Source organism: Siphateles boraxobius, unplaced genomic scaffold (assembly GCF_051911475.1).
Source record: "Siphateles boraxobius isolate OS27281-9 unplaced genomic scaffold, OSU_SipBor_1 3, whole genome shotgun sequence".
NCBI classification, from domain to species: Eukaryota; Metazoa; Chordata; class Actinopteri; order Cypriniformes; family Leuciscidae; genus Siphateles; species Siphateles boraxobius.
The window spans coordinates 600001-620000 of record NW_027508919.1 but is presented as its reverse complement, the minus strand read 5'-3'; the positions used below and the strand labels follow the sequence as shown (position 1 = coordinate 620000).

The following is a 20000-nucleotide window of genomic DNA, read 5'->3' as shown; positions in this document are numbered from 1 at the left end:
AAAATGACAGAACACCTATAGTGCTCCATAAACTTTTTAATTATTCCACTTACTTCATGATTACCATGTACAGGCTCATATAATGTGTTATGCATTTTAATAGGTTTTTATAATTATTATTATTATTATTATAATCATTATTGTTAAATTAAGTTTATTTTATTATAGATATTAATATTATATATTGTCAATACTATAAACAACACTAAAAACAATGTTATGTAATAAGTTGCTATTGTCATTAATATTATAATTAAAATCATTATTTCAAAAATAATAATCATTATTATTACATTTTTAAATTAAATGTAATTATATTATTCTTGTAATTAATATTATATTAAGAACAATTATAATTACATTTAAAATAAAATGTATTATTATTATTAATTATATTAAATGTAATTATATTATTTTTATTAATAATATTAACAACAACAATAATAAAACAAGTTATATAAGAATTAATAATAATAATAATTAAAGCTGCAAGCAGCATTTAGCGGGGTTCAAGCATTTAAGGCCTTTAAGAACATAAGCATTAAAGACATTAAGTTTTATTTAGCAAGCATTTAACCACTGACATTATAGATTAAAAAGAGCATGTACAGCCAATACAGGAAATTTAATACATGGTTTTAAAAGCTTTTTAACAGTTATAGCGCCACCTATGGTCCGATCTCCATAACATTTGGCAAGCTTTTTAAGAATGTTATATCACATATGCTCACCAATTTTAGTGAAGTTCTGAGTTTTCGTATAGGATTTATAGGCTTTTGACTATATTTTGACACGCCCGTTTTATAAATGACCCTGTTAGAGTTCAACATTTTGTCCGTCTTGAGCCAAGGATCACAGTGGTGTAAAAAGCTTGAGTCAAACGGTCTATGAGTTGTGAGCCATTTAGTACTTTTGGTTGCTGTAGCGCCACCTATGGGCCAATCGGGGTCATACTCTGATAGGTTCTCCCCAAATTGAGGCCTACCATCTGGCCAGGTTTCAAGTCTCTATAGCACTTACGGTTTGCTCTGCACGATGCGTTTTACAAATCCTTACAATTACAATAGGGTTTCAGCACTTTGTGCTTGAACCCCTTAAAATAAATAATAACATTTTTGCACCACAAAATGAGTCCAAGAAAACAATTTTTGTAAAAGACAAATTATATTCAGTCCTATTTTATTCATTAAGCTCATGTGCTGAGAGTTTGACTCTGGCATTTAATCACTTCTTGCTCTTCCTCTGCTCTCACTTCTAATAAAAGTGGTAAATGGCTGACATTAAAACTGAATAAAAAGCAGAACTTCTGGATATCTTCCATGAGTTCTAATAAAGAGCTCACTAAGGGAAACTAGTATGACTAGTTGACATACAACAAAATAACAATTAGCGCGTGCGGCTGATTCCCACAGCTGAAGTCTCACACACACACACACACACACACACACACACACACACACACACACACACACACACACACACACACACACACACACACACACACACACACACACACACACACACACACACATCTGTTGTGTTCATCTTTAGTGGGAGTAAAGCAGCTCCACATAACAGCTTATATCTTAATGCACGTAGAGCTCGGAAAATTTGCATTTAACAAAAAGTATCAAATGTGCCGTGGCATTACCAAGAATATGGATCATAGTTTTTAGACATCCACTGTGCTAAAAACCAACCATGTTTTTGCAACTTTTGTAATCCTTGAGGTAGCTTGTACAATGTGAAAATATTTTTTCCGAAGACGTAAATAAACATAATTGGAGTGTTTTAGAAGAAAATACCATTTCATGTTTTATTCAATGTTTTACTTGATGTTTCTTTGTATTTAGCTGTGGAATTTGACAATTTCTCAGTGAAAACTAAATCCTACAAGTTTACATATCAAAATTATAGTACTTTTGTGATTTAATGGTTTGAATCTCCATAAACGCCTATATTAGTGCGGTACAAGGTGACATTTGTTTTGTTGCGAGGCAGAGAAATGAAAAGCACGACAAAGAAAGCGGATGTGTAGTTCTGTCACCCACTCTTTTCATTCATTGCCTTTCATTTTTTCTTGCTATCTTGACCTGATTTTCCTCTCTCTCTACGGAGGTCTCAGTGAAGAGTCGCATGTCTTTATGTAATGAATGAATCATCTGTAACGTCTGCCATTTCAGGGCCGTTAAACTCATACAGCTGGAAGATGAAGAGAGAGAGAGAGAGAGAGAGAGAGAGAGAGAGAGAGAGAGACATTCAATCTGCCCACAACCTGTTTGTTCAACAGCCCATAAAACAGCCGTGTGATAAACACACCTTCTGTGTATGTTTTCACCTATCCTCCGCTCGCTTCCTGGACAGAAACATCTAGAACAGAAACTCAGATCGCTTTCCACATCATCAGGTATAAATAAAACTCTCCCCTAACTTCAGTTAATCTATAGACTACAACTAGCTACGTTTACATGGACACCTTTTGGTTTAATTGGAATGAAATCAATCCGATTGATGAATCCGAACACGGTGTTTACATGAACGATAAATAAAGTAATCGGGTTGATGTGCGCGTTTATACGTCACAAGCTTCAAATCGGAATTGATTTTTTGACATGTGCAAACTGCACGAATAACTATTCTCCTCTACTGTCCTTATTTGTTTTAAACAGCGGACTTAATATTTATCCGTCTCTGGTCATGATTTGGAGACAATGATCATATGAACCGTTTTGCCGCTGCTTATATTGATCACGGCGCCCAAAACCAGACGAGACTGGTGGCACGCTTTAGCATGTTGCTAGCATAAATTAGAACAAGTATATGTATATTAAGTACAGACTTGTGTATATATATATAAATGTACACTACTAAACATAGGCTACATATATCTAAACAAGTATTTTGCTTCAATGGTATTCTAGGTAGTCAAATTTTAACATCCATTTATTTTTATTGAAAATCTTTTTTCTTTTGTCCCTATGACAATGTGATTATTTACTTATTCTCAATGCATATTAGTGAAAAACAGCACCAGCCATACGAACAGCATTATACGTAGTATGAAACAGCACCAGTTACAATTACAAAACCTGAACACATTGTGATTTTAATCCTCATGTTTTCATTTTGGTGGCTAAATATGAGATTGTTATACAAAATATAAAAAAATAAGCATGACTTTCTTTAGTAAGTGCATATTAAATTCTAATAGCTCACGTTAGCGAGGGTCAAACAATCATTATAGTTTGGTTTAAAACACATGATGTTGCGGTTTCGTTCTCAGCTGTTATATTTTACCTGCCAAAACTAATTTTTACCCTCATTTAACATTTGGCAAGTGTTTATATTGGGCTCTGGGCGTCTGTTTTACAGTGATCTGCTGATGCAGAGATTAGACTTTCAGTGGGAGGAAAAAACATGTGCTACAGCTTCAATCCCTGATGCTTGTCCACTTAATAATGAGCCAATTTGAGCCATTCATGCTGTAATGTTGCATCCAAAAACCACCACAAATCATGACATTTGACCCAGACTGTACTCTACTGTGTACACCATTGCATTGTGTCTTTATTTACAACAACATAAATTCAACATGCCAGACCAACCTATGCAATATTAACTTTATTTTCTATTGCAATGGACAGATGTGTAACTCAAAATTCAGCACTTTGGCAGTAAAATGAAATAATATGATATTATATTCCTTTGTGGTTTAATTATTTATGCATCATAAATCAAAAGCAGCTAATTGGCTTTGTCTGTGTGAATTGAAGATAAGCAACACACACACACACGCTCACTAACGCACACACACATACATACACGCACACACATAGGAAGACATACAGGCGCACTCATACACACAAGCACACACAGGCACACACTCTCTCTCACACACACACACAGAGGCACATACATGCAGGCACACATACACACACACAAATCCACAAGCACACACAGGCACACGCAAACAAACACACACACAAACACACACACATAAAATACTTACGCTTCATTTAAAGGAATCTGAACAAATGGAGCCAATATTCCTCGACACGGAGCCCCGGGCCAAAAATCACATATTACTGTGACTTATACTGACAGATAGTAATCTTGAATTTATTTATTCCAGCCATTAGTTATTAGTGGTGGATAAACCTGTAATCCCACAGCACAGACCTCAGTGTGTGTCTGGATCCCGACAGTGATCTGAATGCTAATGCAGCCCACAGTCAATGTCGTACACACTCAATGACCAACAGACACATTCAATAATCAAAGCAAGTACCTGGAACTTACAAGTGTAAGCTAACACCAATCAGAGAGTCGAAAAAAAGCGATAAAATAGGTCTTTAGCTCCGCCCACTTCCATGAAGCACTGCGAATGACTTAGTCGAGTCGATCTCCCTACACTCTCAAAGTACTGAAATGTTAGTATCCATTATGCATATTTTGTAATAAACGTAAAATATATTGTTTTTATACATAATCAATATTTGTAAATGATGATTAAGAATTAAAAAACGGAAACAGTGCAGCTGAAAAAGGGGACGGGCACTGTTGCACGCTATAGCAACCACATAGCAACACCCTGGCAACCACCCAGAACCATTGCAAAAAGTTTCATAAAAGAAAGTGCCACTTACATTCTCTTTGGAAAACTGTTGCTATGGTACATTCATTACGGAGTTAGAGATGAAGCCTGACTGTTCATACCGACATCATTCAATCCACTCCGGTCTGCAATTGTATGTAAAGGACCATTTTAAAGGTCACAATTAAAGGTGCAGTCTGTAAGAATGACAGTTCTCACAACTCCTCCTCATCAGACTCGACAGTCGACACTCACGCGGGTTGCCAGTTTGAGGACTCGCAACAGGAACGAGCGCAATAACGAAAGCCGAGGAGACTTACAGACTGAAAGTTAATGGGTTGATACACACACACACACACACACACACACATACACAAAAATGACAAATCACTCACTACTCTTGACTGAGCAACTTTTGTAACTTTAATAAGGATTAATTAATAAGAATGTTCTTATTTTATTACTGACTGTTTACTTCTCTTTAATAATGTTTTAAATATTTATATTAGTTAGGCTAGTAGTTTTAGCTGTGGTATCGAAATTGGAATTGAGAATTGTAAATTTTCACAACTGTTCTTTTTTTTTTTTTGCATAAAAAATATTTATGGCCAGTACATTTTCTTAAGTCACCGGTCATTGGCAAGAGTGGCAAAAGGTTTATACATAAATATTACAAAAACCTTATAGATCCTCAGTAGCTCCGCCCCTTTTCAGCGCTTCACTCGTTGTTCTGTCTTCCGGTTTGTTTTTCCACCGCATGAAGGTAAGATCTTACGGATTTTCGATGAACCGCCCATTTTAAAATCTTCCCGGTTTAACTTACATTTGTTATGACATACGCATCAAACATTACAATACTCATGATAACTTTAAGATGTTAACTCTACAATAAGTAAATCCACTTCATCAGCTAATTATTACTCTATGACAGCGATGCTATAAAGAGCTACCGGAAGTTCAAACACAAAATTGTAAAGATGGCTGTGCGCTGATTTCTCTGCATACGGTCTGTATAATTTCAGATGTTCATCAAGGCGCACACACACACACACACACACACACACACACACACACACACACACACACAGAGATAGCGGGTGATTAAATGCTAGATTGAATACCATAACCTTTCATAGACCATCAACTCATTGTGTATTTACACAACGTCTCGTCTGGGAACATCTCATCTCCCATAGAGACAGTGAACGTGCACGCGAGAGAGAGAGAGAGAGAGAGAGAGAGAGAGAGAGAGAGATCTATGAATGGATAACATTCATGAATAACCATTGTTTTACCCTGAAGGCAGGGTAAAACATTCACGTTTGTTGTAAAGGTTAATGCACTTCGCATTTTATTTAATGCATATCATCAAACCAACAAAATTCAACAGGTGAAAAAAATCCCACACACACATCAGAGGAACCCAGAAGATCATAGAGACGCAGTAAACAACCACCTATAGCAACCACACAAGAACGTACTAAAAAACACCTTAGCAACCCCAAAACAAAGCCCTAGCATCATACCAGCAAGTTTTCCATGTGAAAAAAAAAAAAACGTAGAAAGCATAGTTAAATTTGAATGCACAAACATGCACAGTCCACTTACCTTTGCGATAGTTGTCCTGTTTGCCCTGCATGGAGAAGGTTCCCATGATGAGACCCATAACTGCGTCTGTGGCTACACACACCTGTAGCATGAGACAGCAACTCGCTCAGATCAGAGCGAAACGTGTGTTTGTTGACGGTAGTTCAGCGTGGGTGTGTGTGTGTCTGCGCTCACATCATAGACCCTTCCTCCCTCTCTCTCTCTCTCTCTCTCTCACACACACACACACACACACACTCCTCCTTTCTTTATCCTCCTCCATCAATGCATATAAATTCTCTTTTTTTGTCCGTCCAAATCTCTCTTTCTCTCTCTCTCTCTCTTTATCTCTCTCTCTCTCGTTCTCCCACCCTGGAGACAAATAGAAACAGTGCGAGAGAGAGTTAATTTCAAAAAGGAAGAGGACGACGACCAGGGAATGAGAAAAACCTCAGGAGACAGAAACTCTCTGGCAGAGGAAATAAAGAACAGAGGAAGTGAGTGAGCGAGCGCTTCAGCGTGCGTGTCGTCATCCTAATGCAGAAACGACAACCCAGTGAAAACACATCTCTCATTATTCGTTCATTTCACAGGAATTCACATGAAGCTTCTCCAGTGGTTTAAACCAAGACACAGAAGGTGAATATAACATTTGAAACTAATAGATACTTCCTCAGGTCATTAATAACAGTATATTAAAGGTGCTATAAGCAATTTATGAGAATCGCTGTTGATATTTCAAATCACCAAAACAAACACGCCCATACCCAAAAGGATCACACCCCTATCTTGATAGCTCCGCCCCCAAATTCAAAAACATGCTATGCCACACAGGCACCTCCCCCCTGATGAGAGGACACGCCCCTTACAGCTGATTGGCTACGAGTGTGTTTTGGCACTAGGTTTGATCCACTTTCAAAGGCATTTCTAGGAAATCGCTTATAGCACCTTTAAGATTGTTGTTTTGCATTACAAGTTTTCTGAAATGATATGTTTAAATGTGTAAATGATGCATCATTTAATTAAATATGCACTAATTTGCATACATGTGAACATATATTTGAACATTGGGAAACGGCAGGTTAAAGTTACAATATGCAATTTTTTTTTTCGCCGCTAGGGTTCGCTAACCTCTTACAATAACAAAGGCGTAGGTTTATGACGCAGTGATTAGCTGAATGATGGGGCTTGCTGTCAAGCTGATGGATCTAATAATGTTTATGGATGAGTGAAAACATTAATGTTTTTTAACATTACAGTGGTATGAAGCAGGTCGCGATTGCTAATAAGAGACAGATATCACATGCGAGTCCCGCGGATATAAAGGAATAAGGACATTTAATTCTACCGAACTATCCGCAAGTGCTGGATTACTACTCACAGGTCAGTTTATTAGACGAATTAAACTTGTGAAGTAACGCAGCGCTGTTTCACTTGGTCTAACGTTACACAATCACACTAAACAGCATTTAAATGTGTGTTGAAAGTTATAATGTTATTCTGTGTTTGTTCGTTTGCTATATGAGACTAGCAGTAAGCTAGATCAACATTAGATTAACATAATGATCATATTCTAACATTTAATCATGTTGAGCTATATAACATTGATTTGTTTCATGTACATTTGCTCAACTGTCTAATAAAGTAGGTGCAAGAGCGTTGTTATCGCTGTCAAGCCGTGACTCGTGAAGCTCTGTCAAGTCCAAGTTAGTCGCGGACGCTAGCTCTCGACATCTCAAAAACGCCACACCGATATTGATCCCCATTTTAGTTCTCCTTTTTTGTCCCAAAGTCTGCTTGCCATGGTCTATAATGTTTGAACGAAACAAGAATAGAGTGCCGTTAAACGTTACGCACTACGCAGTTGTCCACGTCTGTCGCCATGGTTACGTCATGGCTATGGCAGTACGAGCGGAAACCAAGGATAGCGCGGATATTCCGTCATTGACAGGCGACATTTTTTTTCGGGACGGCCACTTATTTAAAATTTCTCTGAAATAAAAAATCTTTGGAGACTTTTGGGATATTGTAAGTACACGACTGAAGGAAATAGATCACACTGTGATTTTTGGATATTTTATTACAAAATTCTTTCTTACATATTGTACCTTTAAAATAAATCTCATTTTATTTTGTTGAAATATTGGAGTTGAAGGTTTTTACAGAGTGGTTTTGCAGATTTTTGAATCAGAACCGCCTGAATTTTTTTTTTTACCATGTTTGTAGGAATAAAATATTCTATAAAAATCAGGCGAACAATATATGATCAAATCCCTTCAGAATATAATTGAAGTGTATTTGTATAATAATTGAAAAGTACAGATACAAATAGATAAGTGTAACAAAATAAACATTTAAATGTGTATTTTGGATGTTTTAGACATGTTATAGAAGAAAATTGGCTCCAAATCTTACAATTGATTCGAGCATGAAAAAAATTATTGTTTTGACTGTAGTGTCTCTTGCCTTACTTGTCCAAAAACTGAAAACACTACACTTGTCACAAAATATTTTTGGTTTTACAAATATTGCACACACACACACACACAAAAAAATCCAGTATGTCACAATCGCCTGTTAGTCACCGTCTCCACCACATGTCCCATCATCCTCTCCGGCTCACACCTGCACTCACTCCACTATTACCCGCACCTGCCAGCGATCATCATCATCTATGTCACCTGTGTTCTGCCAATCAATGTTCATCTGCTTTTAGATAGACAGCAATTTGTTAGGATAGATGAAAATCGATCCCGTACCATCACTAATTCTCATGGTGTACCTCAAGGTTCTGTACATAGTCCTCTTCTATTTCTCATTTACGTGCTGCCACTGGGACAGATCATCAGACGGCATGGTCTCAACCATGGGCGTCTGAAGTAAAAAAAAAGTGTGTGGGTCCTCCCCCAGAAAAATGTTACTGGAGTAAATGCCATTTCATGTATTCTGGTGCCTTTTAATTAAACAAGTAAACTAAACTCCGTTTCACGTCGTGCATTAAATGCACAGCTATCCGTGGATTATTCCACTGCTGATACCATGGTAATTTGCTAGCATTGACAACTTAAAGCTGTTATTGATGTTTGCAACGGAATATTTGACTGGAAGGGTACGGCGGTTATTTTCGTCAGTTGCGGCTCGTTGAGAAATATAATGATTCAGCAGAAATGGAGTTTAATTTATTAGGGCATTCCTCAAGTGGAGTAGATTTGACTGACGGCGCTCTGAAAAGTGAACAGATATGCGCTGAATTAGAGACGGTAAAAGTGAGTGGGTCCAATATCATTGGTCTTAAAAAGTGGGTGGGTCTTGTCCCACCCATATACAATGGTTCGGACGCCCATGGTCTCAACTTTCATAGTTACGCTGATGATATTCAAATTTACTTCACGGTTAAACCCAGCTCAGTTTGCCCACCCGCTTCTGTTATCTCTTGCCTTCAGGAACTTAAAACATGGATGTCTGATAACTTCTTACAGCTTAATGCTGGGAAAACTGAAATCCTGTTCATGGCCCTAAATCACAGAGTTTACCCAGGCATGACATTTTTATTGAAATTGATGGTCTCCAGATTAGGCCTTCAAAAACTGTGCGGAATCTAGTAGTTTTTTTCGACTCCTCGTTATATTTTCACTCACGCATTGGTCAGACTACTAAATCAAGCTTCTTCCACTTGCAAAATATTGTTCATATGCGGCCGTGTCTTAACTCTGGAGATGCTGAAACTGTCATCCACGTGTTTATAACCTCCAAATTTGACTATTGTAACTCCTTATATAGCGGCTTATCCTTCAAAGCTATACATCGCCTTCAAATGGTGCAAAACTCTCCTGTCCGAGCCCTCACATATAATAAAAAATCTGCACATATCACTCCTATCCTTTACCAACTCCACTGGCTTCCTGTAGTCAATCACATCCAGTTAAAACTTTTAGTCCTGGTTTATATCCTAAATACCTTTCTGAGCTAGGGCAACCATATGTTCCTGCCCGGACCCTTAAGGTGCTTTTCCACTACACAGTACCAGCTCGACTCGTCTCGCCTTTGTTTGGTTTTCCACTGTGTAAAAGTTGTATCTGTACCTGCTTTCAGGTACTTTATTTCGTATCACCTCCGGCGAGGTTCTGAGCGAGCTGAGGCGATACTAAAATGTGACGTGAAAACACTGCAGACTGCTGATTGGCCAGAGAGAATCGTCACTATTCACCGCATCATCATTGCACGCGCCAGAGCTGTTTTTTTCAGCAGTCTTTCGTTTTGCTGCCCTCAGCCTCTCCTGAAACAACTTTTGTCTTCTTGCTGTGAGAAACAGCCACATCCGAGGATCAAAAACAGCATACACTCGATTTCCTCCATTGTCCTGTGTGTGTGTGGGTAGCGGGTGTGTGTCGCGTAGAAGATTACGTCACGGCAGTTTCCTGTGGCGTCGCTATGACGACCAAGTACTATTGTGGAGGTACTATCTGTAATGGAAAACGGAGCGAAAAGCCGAGTTGAGCTGGTACTGGTAATGGAAAAGCGCCATTAGATCTAGCAATGACAATTTGCTTGTCGTACCCAAGCACAAACTCTCTACTGTGGGTGGTGGGGCCTTTAGTGTTATAGGCCCTTAACTATGCTAAGCTGCCCCCTAATCTTCGTGCCACCCCTAACCTCCGGATCTTTACATCTCAACTTAAAACTCATCTATTCATTACGCTCCGTAAATCATTATTTTCCTCTCTGCTTCTCTATCTTCCACTTTTTATGTTACATGTTTACTTAACCGAAATGTATATTTCTTGGATTCTATAACTTCTCATATTGGTTGTCTCTATCAGTGTTGTGCCTGAACACATTCATTGAACTCGTTCATATTTTGGGCGAACGTAAGCTGAACGTACTGTATAACTGCCTGATGAACGTTACTGCGAACTCGTTCTTTCTGGTGTCTGTGAACGGCAGCTCTCTCAGTTTAACTTCATTCAATAGAGTGCCAGATTTCTATAGAGTCGAAAACCCGGATAAAACACACCGTAAACAGGCCTTAATATGTAGCGGAAAAACACCCAATCTGGCAACACCAGCACCAGTGTCGCACCGCCGCATGCGCCATCAACACAAGAAGCAGCAAGGAGGATCGTATGATCATTTAAACCAGTTTATGACAAGGTCGGTGAGGATGGGAAAAATCTTACATTTCTATGCAAACTTTGCCCACCGATAAAATAACTGCTGTCTGTGGTTCTATATGGGCTGTGCAATAATTTTGAAAAATAATAGCTTGCAGCAACATGTGGAAAACAAGAACTATGAACTAGTTCAAAAATTTTTAGTATTTACTATGAACTGAACTAGTTCATGTAGAAAGTGAACTTTCCCAACACTGGTCTCTATCTGCTTTTCTGTTTGTTTGATTGTTATAAGCAGATTGGTTCTCTCTTTGTCTGTCAACTGATTGTATTATTTTGTGAAGCGACTTTGGGTTCTTGAAAGGCGCTATAAAAAATAAACATATTATTATTATTATTATCATCTGTGTTTGTATTTAGTTCCCTTCCGTTCAATCAGTCTTGGTCCATTCTACGTTGTAACTAGTGTGTGTGTGAACCTTCTGCCCGTCTGTACCTGTTTAGTTGTATTCGTTGTAAGTAAATGCTTTGCTTTGGTATTTCTGACTCCTCTGCTCCTTCTGTAACACACCCTGACACAGTCCAATTTGATTTAGCTGTACTTGAATAATTAAACTTAATGACTGTAATCTTCTGTAGAGCCGCCTTACAGTTGAAATTGAAGTTGTAATTATAAATAAAATGACTGATTCCTGAAATTAAAAGACTTTGTGACTCTTATAAAAAACAAAATTTCATGATAACATATAATAAGTGATATGATTTACATGATGATGCAAAATAAGTTAAGCAACTTTCAACTTTATTTTATAAATTATGCCAGATTCATCTCATCTTCAGTCAGTTTAATATAATTTAAGTTGAATTGTACTGAATTTAATTTTGTTACATTGTATTATTTATATACTTTAAAATACTAATTTTAAAATGTCATATTTTGATTTAACTTTTTTATATTTTCATTAGTTTTAATTTGATGTGCTTTTGCCATTTTTATTTATTTTTGGGGGTTTTTTATATTTCCATTTAACTTTAATTTATTTTTATTTCAGTTTTAGCAATATCAGTACCTCAACACAAACTCATTTTATTGTAGTTAGTTGACAACATTTATAATTTTTGTTCAAGTTCTTTAAATTTAAGTTTTATTACAATTAAAATGTTATAATAGTTTAAGCTAACCATGACAACTGTTTTTTTATGTTTATTATTATAAAGCTTTTTTAAAGCATTTTATATAAAGCGATGTAAATTAACATCAAAACTATATAAATAAACGTAAAATTGACTCAACAACAACAACAAAAACACCAAATAACTTAGAAGGGAAAAAGGATAAAATGTGAAAACATTGTGGCCTAAATTTCTGTCTGTCCTAAAGTAATAATTACTTCACAGAAATGAAAACAAAACCAAAACCTTCAATTGTGCACAAGATTCTCATTTACTTTCTACTACGTGCCTCAAACAAAATCTCTCAAACTTTGTCAAATCCGCTGACTGATTTTGTTCCTCAAAAATGCCCTATAGCTGTTGAGACGAAGATCATTTTGTGCAATATGCATGAAAAAGTATGGGAATGATCTGTCTAGGGCTGCAAAACAATATGATCAAAGCATCAAAGCAAAGACTGTGTTTGATAGTTTTTTGAGAACTAAAATCTCACTTTGTCATTGAATTTATTGATGTTGTTTCAAGTTTATCTCAGTTGTGTTCAGAGCAAAACCAAAGACAGACACTGTGGATGAAACCCGGGTGAAAGAACAGTTTGAAATTAATGAAAATAAAATTATACACTTGAGAACAGTTTGTCTGCTTTGCACAAGTCTGTTCTCTGTATATCCTTTAGACTATAATAAGTAGACTTTAAGAAGCCAAGCATCACTATAACTTTTGAGATGTAAATTGCACTTAAAAAGCTGCACAAGAAATATAGTGAGAATTTGTAACTGTTCCAGTAACGTTTGTTATTGCAAAATTAAACTAAACCTACAAAAGAAAAACATTCTCGTTAATTAAAATAAATGATAGAAACAAAAGAATATCTTTTGTAAATTATAAAATATAATATAAAATTATATAAACAAATCTGAAAACAAAGTTGAAGTAGGCCTAGTAAACCTGTAATAAAAAGCTAAATACAAATAGAAATATTACAAAAAAATGATAAAAACATACATTTACTCAAACCTGAAAAAAAAGCAATTCACAATTTTACTAAATAAATAGCCTACTATTATTACTAAATATAATAATACACTTAGAACACACACAGCAACACTATGGCAACTGCGATAACATCATGAATCTGCTTTGGGTGTGCAAAACACCACATTTTCTCCAGAAAATCTAAAAATGTGGCATATTTCACGTTTGTGTTTGTATATATGAAAAGAAAATGGAGCAATGTGTTAATTTGACACGCAAATGCCGGTCACACACACACACTTAAACCAGTTATTCAGTCAAATCATCATTATCTAATAGCTCACCGAACAAAACACAGCGAACAGGGGGAGTCAGTGATTCATTGAACCATTCATTCATTCTTGAATGAATCAGTTGTTTTCAAACGAATAGATTGAATGAATGATTCAATGACTACCACGAATGCCTAAACTAATTGCATTTGATTGGTAACAGCCCGACTGTGTCTTATTATTCAAATGTAATGTACTGTTTTAATACATTTTTAAACAAACGTATAAATTAACAGGTAAGAATTTGACATAAAAAATGACATTGAATAAGCTAAGAAAAAATTGAAAAAATACCTAAAGGGGCAAATATCACCTCGTAATGGGAAAGTTCATTTCTGTCATTGATCAGAAGATGCTCCTAAAAATGATATACAAGTGTAGAGCCCTGTTTAAAAAACATCTCATACCTTAACATGCTACTATGCACCCTTAGGGGTAGATAACATACAGGTGTACCAGCCCAGTAAAGTTAAAGTTAACATTTGCACTATTATTATGAAGATGTACTGTAACAAACACACACAAACAGTGTTTTCATTTGATATTCATTACAATACAAGGCCGTTTTAAATGAGGAGAGAAGACGAGAACTCTAGATCATCTGTCGGACACATGCTTTGAACATCTTCTGGACTGAGGCAGATGTGAGCTTTATTTTATGCCCTATAATATATATTGAATTCAAACTGAAATATTGATATTTTGAGAATGAATGTTTCAGAGGGACACAGTCTGTCCTGAGGGCTGTTGGGTTGCTTGGGTGTCCTGTAACACTGCATGGGCTATGAATGTACATCACAACTTCACAAAACAACACATTCTCACGCAAAATGCACCTATAATGACACTAGAGAGTTTGTGAAGACAGAAATGCATGAGAATCAGGGCACTAGGACAAGACTGCAACTAAATTCAGCTCCAAATGTGTTGTTCACACACAGGTCGCTTATGTGGGGGATTCTCACAAAAGCTTGGTTTTAAAAAAAATCCAACAGAAAAATTAAAAAATGCTTGAATTAACAAAAAAAAACAAAAAAATCAGACATTAGAAACAATGACAATTAGAATTTGTGAACATCAATTTAAAAACATTTACTTAAAATGTAAGGCCTTTTTGAGCATAATTTCCAAAACAGGTCCTAAAAAAATCGAATTACCGCAACAGTCTGAAAACATCAACACTGTAAGAAAATAAAATAAATTTTCATATTTTCAAAAATGGATTATTAACAGTCATGCAGTGTTATGGCATGATATATAAACAACATCAAAGATATTTGACTTTTACATGAGCGGTTCTTTTTAGTGAATGGAAAACATGCAACACGATCAGTGGAGTCTGATTCACCAACAAATTACTCTTATGAGACGCATGTTTTTAGTGAATCAAAAATATACAGCATGGTCAGAGTAGTCGGACTCACAAACAAATCAGTCGGTTCTTCTTGATGATCCAAAAAAATCACTGTAAAAAATGATCGTGATTTTTACAGTAAAAGACTGTAAAAATGCTACAGTGAAAAACTGTTAATTGGTTAACAGAAAGTTTATAACTGTGATTTATCTAAAGGCACATTTCATGTATTTTTACTGTAAAATACCGTTAAATTTAGTTTTTGAAAGTGAAAAAGACACTCATTGTATAATTTACAGTGAAAACCCGTAAATTACTTAAATAACTATGTTTCTTCATAGTTTTCTTCGTTTTTTTTTAATCATTTATGTACATTAGGGATTTATGTAACATTTAATGTTGTTAAATTAATGTTTATTGCATTTTTAAAATTTCATGTGTGTTACCATGATGGTGTTTAAAGGGGTGGTAAAACACGATTTCACTTTTCTAACTTTAGCTAGTGTGAATTATTGCTCTTTGAGCTGTTAGTGACATCAGCAACCCTAAAATGTACATAAGCCCCGCCCCCGGGACACGCAGTCCATGTTGAGAAGAGGAAAAGTTGTTGTATAAGAGTACATTTGTGAGTCAGCTGAAACTTTAGCATTCTTCTGTACACATGCAATAAAAAGTCACTCTGTGTTTATCTCACAACAGTTCCTATTTGAGCGATTTATAGATTATCATGACAGAATATGCTAATTGAAGATAGTTAACTCCACATCAGCAACATAAATTCATCAACTAACCATTCAGAGACATCCTGTTACATTTTACATGTTGTCACTTCTTCTTGAGTCTCTCCATCTTTGTCTGACTCTGTTTTAACATTAAAGGCAGGACAGTTTCTGTCATTTTAGTGTGTCTGCGTGAGGTAATCTCAGCTGCTAACACACACGAGCTCTTGAAACCCCGCCCTCTGAAGCAGCTCATTTGCATTTAAAGGGCCAGGCACAAAACGGTGCGTTTTAGCAAACCCTCAAAAAGTGACAACTTTAACATGCTATATAAAAATATCTGTGGGGTATTTTGTGCTTAAACTTCACACACACACTCCGGGGACATCAGAGATTTATTTTACATCTTGTGAACAGGGCATTTTACCACCCATTTAATGTTTGTGCGAAAGACACTGTGCAGCTTCTATATATTAGTATTAACTTTCTTGTTGACGTGGTGCTTGTGATGAGCTTTGATTGATCATGTGACTCATCACTGCTGTGATTGTTGGTTGTCAGTGTATTACAATGTTACAAAAAAAAAGTAATACTTCAATAAGTCAGTAAATTAACATAATGAAATACAGATTATTACTGTAAATTTTAAGTTAAGTCAGTAAAACCAATAATGTTGCTACCGTATTTTTGACGGTTAAGTTCTGGCAAACTGTTTTTTTACCGTAAAAAATACGGTTTATTTTTTACAGTGAATTAGTCTGATGAATCATTCTCTGAACTGAATCCCTCCTAGCGCTACTGAATCAACATCCGACTCACAGGACACACAAATACACACACACACACGGGAAGAACCGCTGTGAAGTGTTTTGATGGCTCAGACCTAAATCCCTTGAGAGGAAAAATGTGACCCCTCCCTGACAGCAAACTTTAATTAATCACATTAATGACGACAAATTACCATTTCTATTTCAAAGACAAGCACTCCCTGCAGGCAGAGATACAGCTAATGCAGTACATCTGACTCGTGAATACACACATCCTCCTGTCGCATCAGAAAAATGCCTTTGAACAATGATTAAAAAATATATAGTTAATATTTAATTGGGTATCTCAGTGAAAGTGTAGCTGGCAGATCCTAACACTGCAGTAAAGATAGTTTGCGCTTTGATATTAAGATTTATTGGCTATAATCCACAGTGCGCTAGGCTGTGTCGCACACATGCAAATGATATCTTCTTATAGACTTCTTCATGATTTGTGAATTTAGGTGACGCGATCCTCTGATCTGAAATCAGTGTTGTTTTCATAGTGACTCTTAATTATATAAGCGTATAGCTTTAAAAGTTAGACATCTTGATCTGCTTGGTTTTTATTTTTATTTTTTCACAGCAATCCCCTTGGTAAGTTCCTCAATAGTCAAGAATGTGAAAAATATATAATCTATTTCCAATATACTGCGTTAATACAAAATCACTTGTTTTAGATTGTGCCTCATTTGTGAAAACTTTCAGTTTAAAAATGGTCATCTAATCGGGCCATACTAGCTTCAAATAGACCATTTGTGAAATTTGTGATTTTTCACAAATCATAATGTTAGACACTCAGCAAAGGGTTAACTGGATAAAATTGTAAAACTGTGAAAAACTGTGAAAGATTTCACAAAACAGAATAGTTAAGGACTCAGGAAAGGGTTAACCAATAAAACTATACGGTGAAACCTTTCACAAATCGGAATAGTGAAGTAAATACTGAACAAAATTGTACCGTGAAATCTTCATAAATCAGAAAAGTGAAGTTATGGACTCAGGAAAGGGTTAACCGATCAACATTGTACGGTTAAAATTTCACAAATCATAATAGTGAAGTAATAGACTCAAGAAAGTGTTAACTGACCAGATCTGTAACTGGAGTGCCCTTGAGAGCCACCAGAGGGCTCCACATCAGACTATTGTCATTCCCTTACAAACTACATTTCCCATAATTCTCTGCCCGGACTCATCACCCCTGATAGGCATCTATTGTCTCAGCCTATTTAAACCATGTACACTCATTCATTCCCTGCAAAGTCTTGTTTAATGTTTATACTGCATTTCTGAACGTGTATTTGTTTGTTTGGACTGCCTTACTGTGTTTGATTACAATTCTGGATTACTCAAATAAACTACATTTGGATCCTCAACCTTTGTGTCCCAGAGCAGTTTGTGATAAAAACTGTGTTGTGGAATATTTGTTGGTAATAATGTTGGTACCCAGACAGTTGCCGGTAGCCATTGACTTCCATAATATTTTTCCCTGCTATGGAAGTTAATGGCTACCATCAACTGTCTGATTACCAAAATTCTTCAGAATATCTTCTTTTGTGTTCAACAGAAGAAATAAACTCAGACAGGTGTGTAACAACATGAGGCTGAGTAAATTATAACAATTTTCATTTCTGGGTGAACTTTCCCTTTAAATAAATCAATTGTCAAAGAAAAGAAACCGCAAAAACATTAATGATTTAACAGCACTATCCACTAATAACCACATAGGTCTGAACAGCAATGTCAAAAGATCCTTTTAATTAACATGTCTTGTCAAACAGATGTCAGGTTTAATTGGCCTGTCATTATAAATAAATAATGACGCACTTTCCGCCCTCTAGTGTTTAAAAAAGGGAACATCACAGTCAATCACACAGAGAACTAAACAAAAGCACACACTGCCACCCAGCGGCAGACTCGGGAACTACATGCTGGAATTTCAACGCCAACAACACACAAGACTACAGCGAATTTTAATTAACAGACATTTAATCACACTTTATATGTAAATCCCAATTACAGAAGCCCTTAAAAAATTAATTTAACTTTTCATTCATCAAAAAATGCATTGTCCAGGCACGACTTGCGATACACTTTTATGTCCTCTTGTGAAAACGCTTATCACCAGCGTCAGACAGACCTGACCATAAATGAAGGGATGTAAAGCATACTTACGGAAGACATGATCCAGCACACAAATGTGAATTTATATCGTGGCGTAATCCAGTCAGTGTGAAATGTTTATTTTTGGTCTTTGTCTCTCTGACTCGTGTGCTAACAGTGCATCTCTGAAGTATCTTAGGAGTAGTGGGCGTGACAGGCGGCCTGAAAGTTGCCCCTGATTGGTCAGATAGAGTGAGTCTAAATAATAATTCTCATATTTTAATTATTTCGTTAGGTTAGACAACAGTTCTATTAACATTTCTAGGTGTTGTTACTCAGGCGAATGTGATGCACGTAGACGGCGTTGTCACGTGATCCCTGTTACGTTTCTCAGCGGTGGTCAGAATGCATCAATCACTGTCTCTCGCGATTACAGAATAATGTTTAAAATAATACGGACCAAGAAGCCATACATCTCAAACCGCTACTTTTAAAAATAAATAAATAATGCTATTTTGATAACGCAACAGCTAAATTAATTTTCTCATACGAAACAGTTTGCAGCGGCAACATTCTTAATTTATTAACACACACACACACACACACACACACACACACACACACACACACACACACACACACACACACACACACACACACACACACACACACAATAGTACCGTCAAAAGTTTGGAAACATTACTTTATATATTTTGTATATATACTTTATATATATTTTGATCATCAAAACAGCATTTATTTGATCAAAATACAGTAATATTGTGAAATAGGCTAGTATTGCAATTTGAAATAAAGGTTTTCTATTTTAATATACGTTAAAAGATAATTTATTCCTGTAATCAAAGCTGATTTTCAGCATCATTACTCCAGTCTTCAGTGTCACATGATCCTTCAGAAATCATTGTAATATGCTTATTTATTATCAATGTTGGAAACAGTTGTGCTGCTTTATTTTATTTTTCTTTTGTAACCTGAGATACTTTTTTTCAGGATTCTTTGATGAATAAAACGTTTAGAAGGACAGCATTTATTCAAAATAGAAATATTTTTAACAAACAAAATTTGGTTGACAAACTGTTTCCAACATTGATAATAACTGAGTATCAAATCATATTAGAATGGTTTTTTAAAGATCACGTGACACTGAAGACTGGAGTAATCTGGAATACATTAAATTTGACTATATATTCACATAGAAAACAATTATTTTTTTTACATTTTATTT

General features: G+C 36.0%; 1 protein-coding gene across 3 annotated transcripts in view; it reads right to left on the bottom strand.

Moving 5' to 3' along the window:
• kcnip1a (Kv channel interacting protein 1 a) overlaps positions 1 to 20000 on the bottom strand; it is a 63885-nt gene that overhangs the window by 41225 nt on the left and 2660 nt on the right. For 2 of the 3 annotated variants that reach the window (XM_077247260.1, XM_077247256.1), the window contains exon 1: positions 6203 to 6373. The exons of the other annotated variant lie outside the window; for it this stretch is intronic. In XM_077247260.1, coding sequence (XP_077103375.1) covers positions 6203 to 6293 — 91 coding nt within the window. In that variant the 5' untranslated portion in view covers positions 6294 to 6373. Of the gene's footprint in view, positions 1 to 6202; positions 6374 to 20000 lie in introns of those variants that run through there. 3 annotated transcript variants of the gene reach the window in all.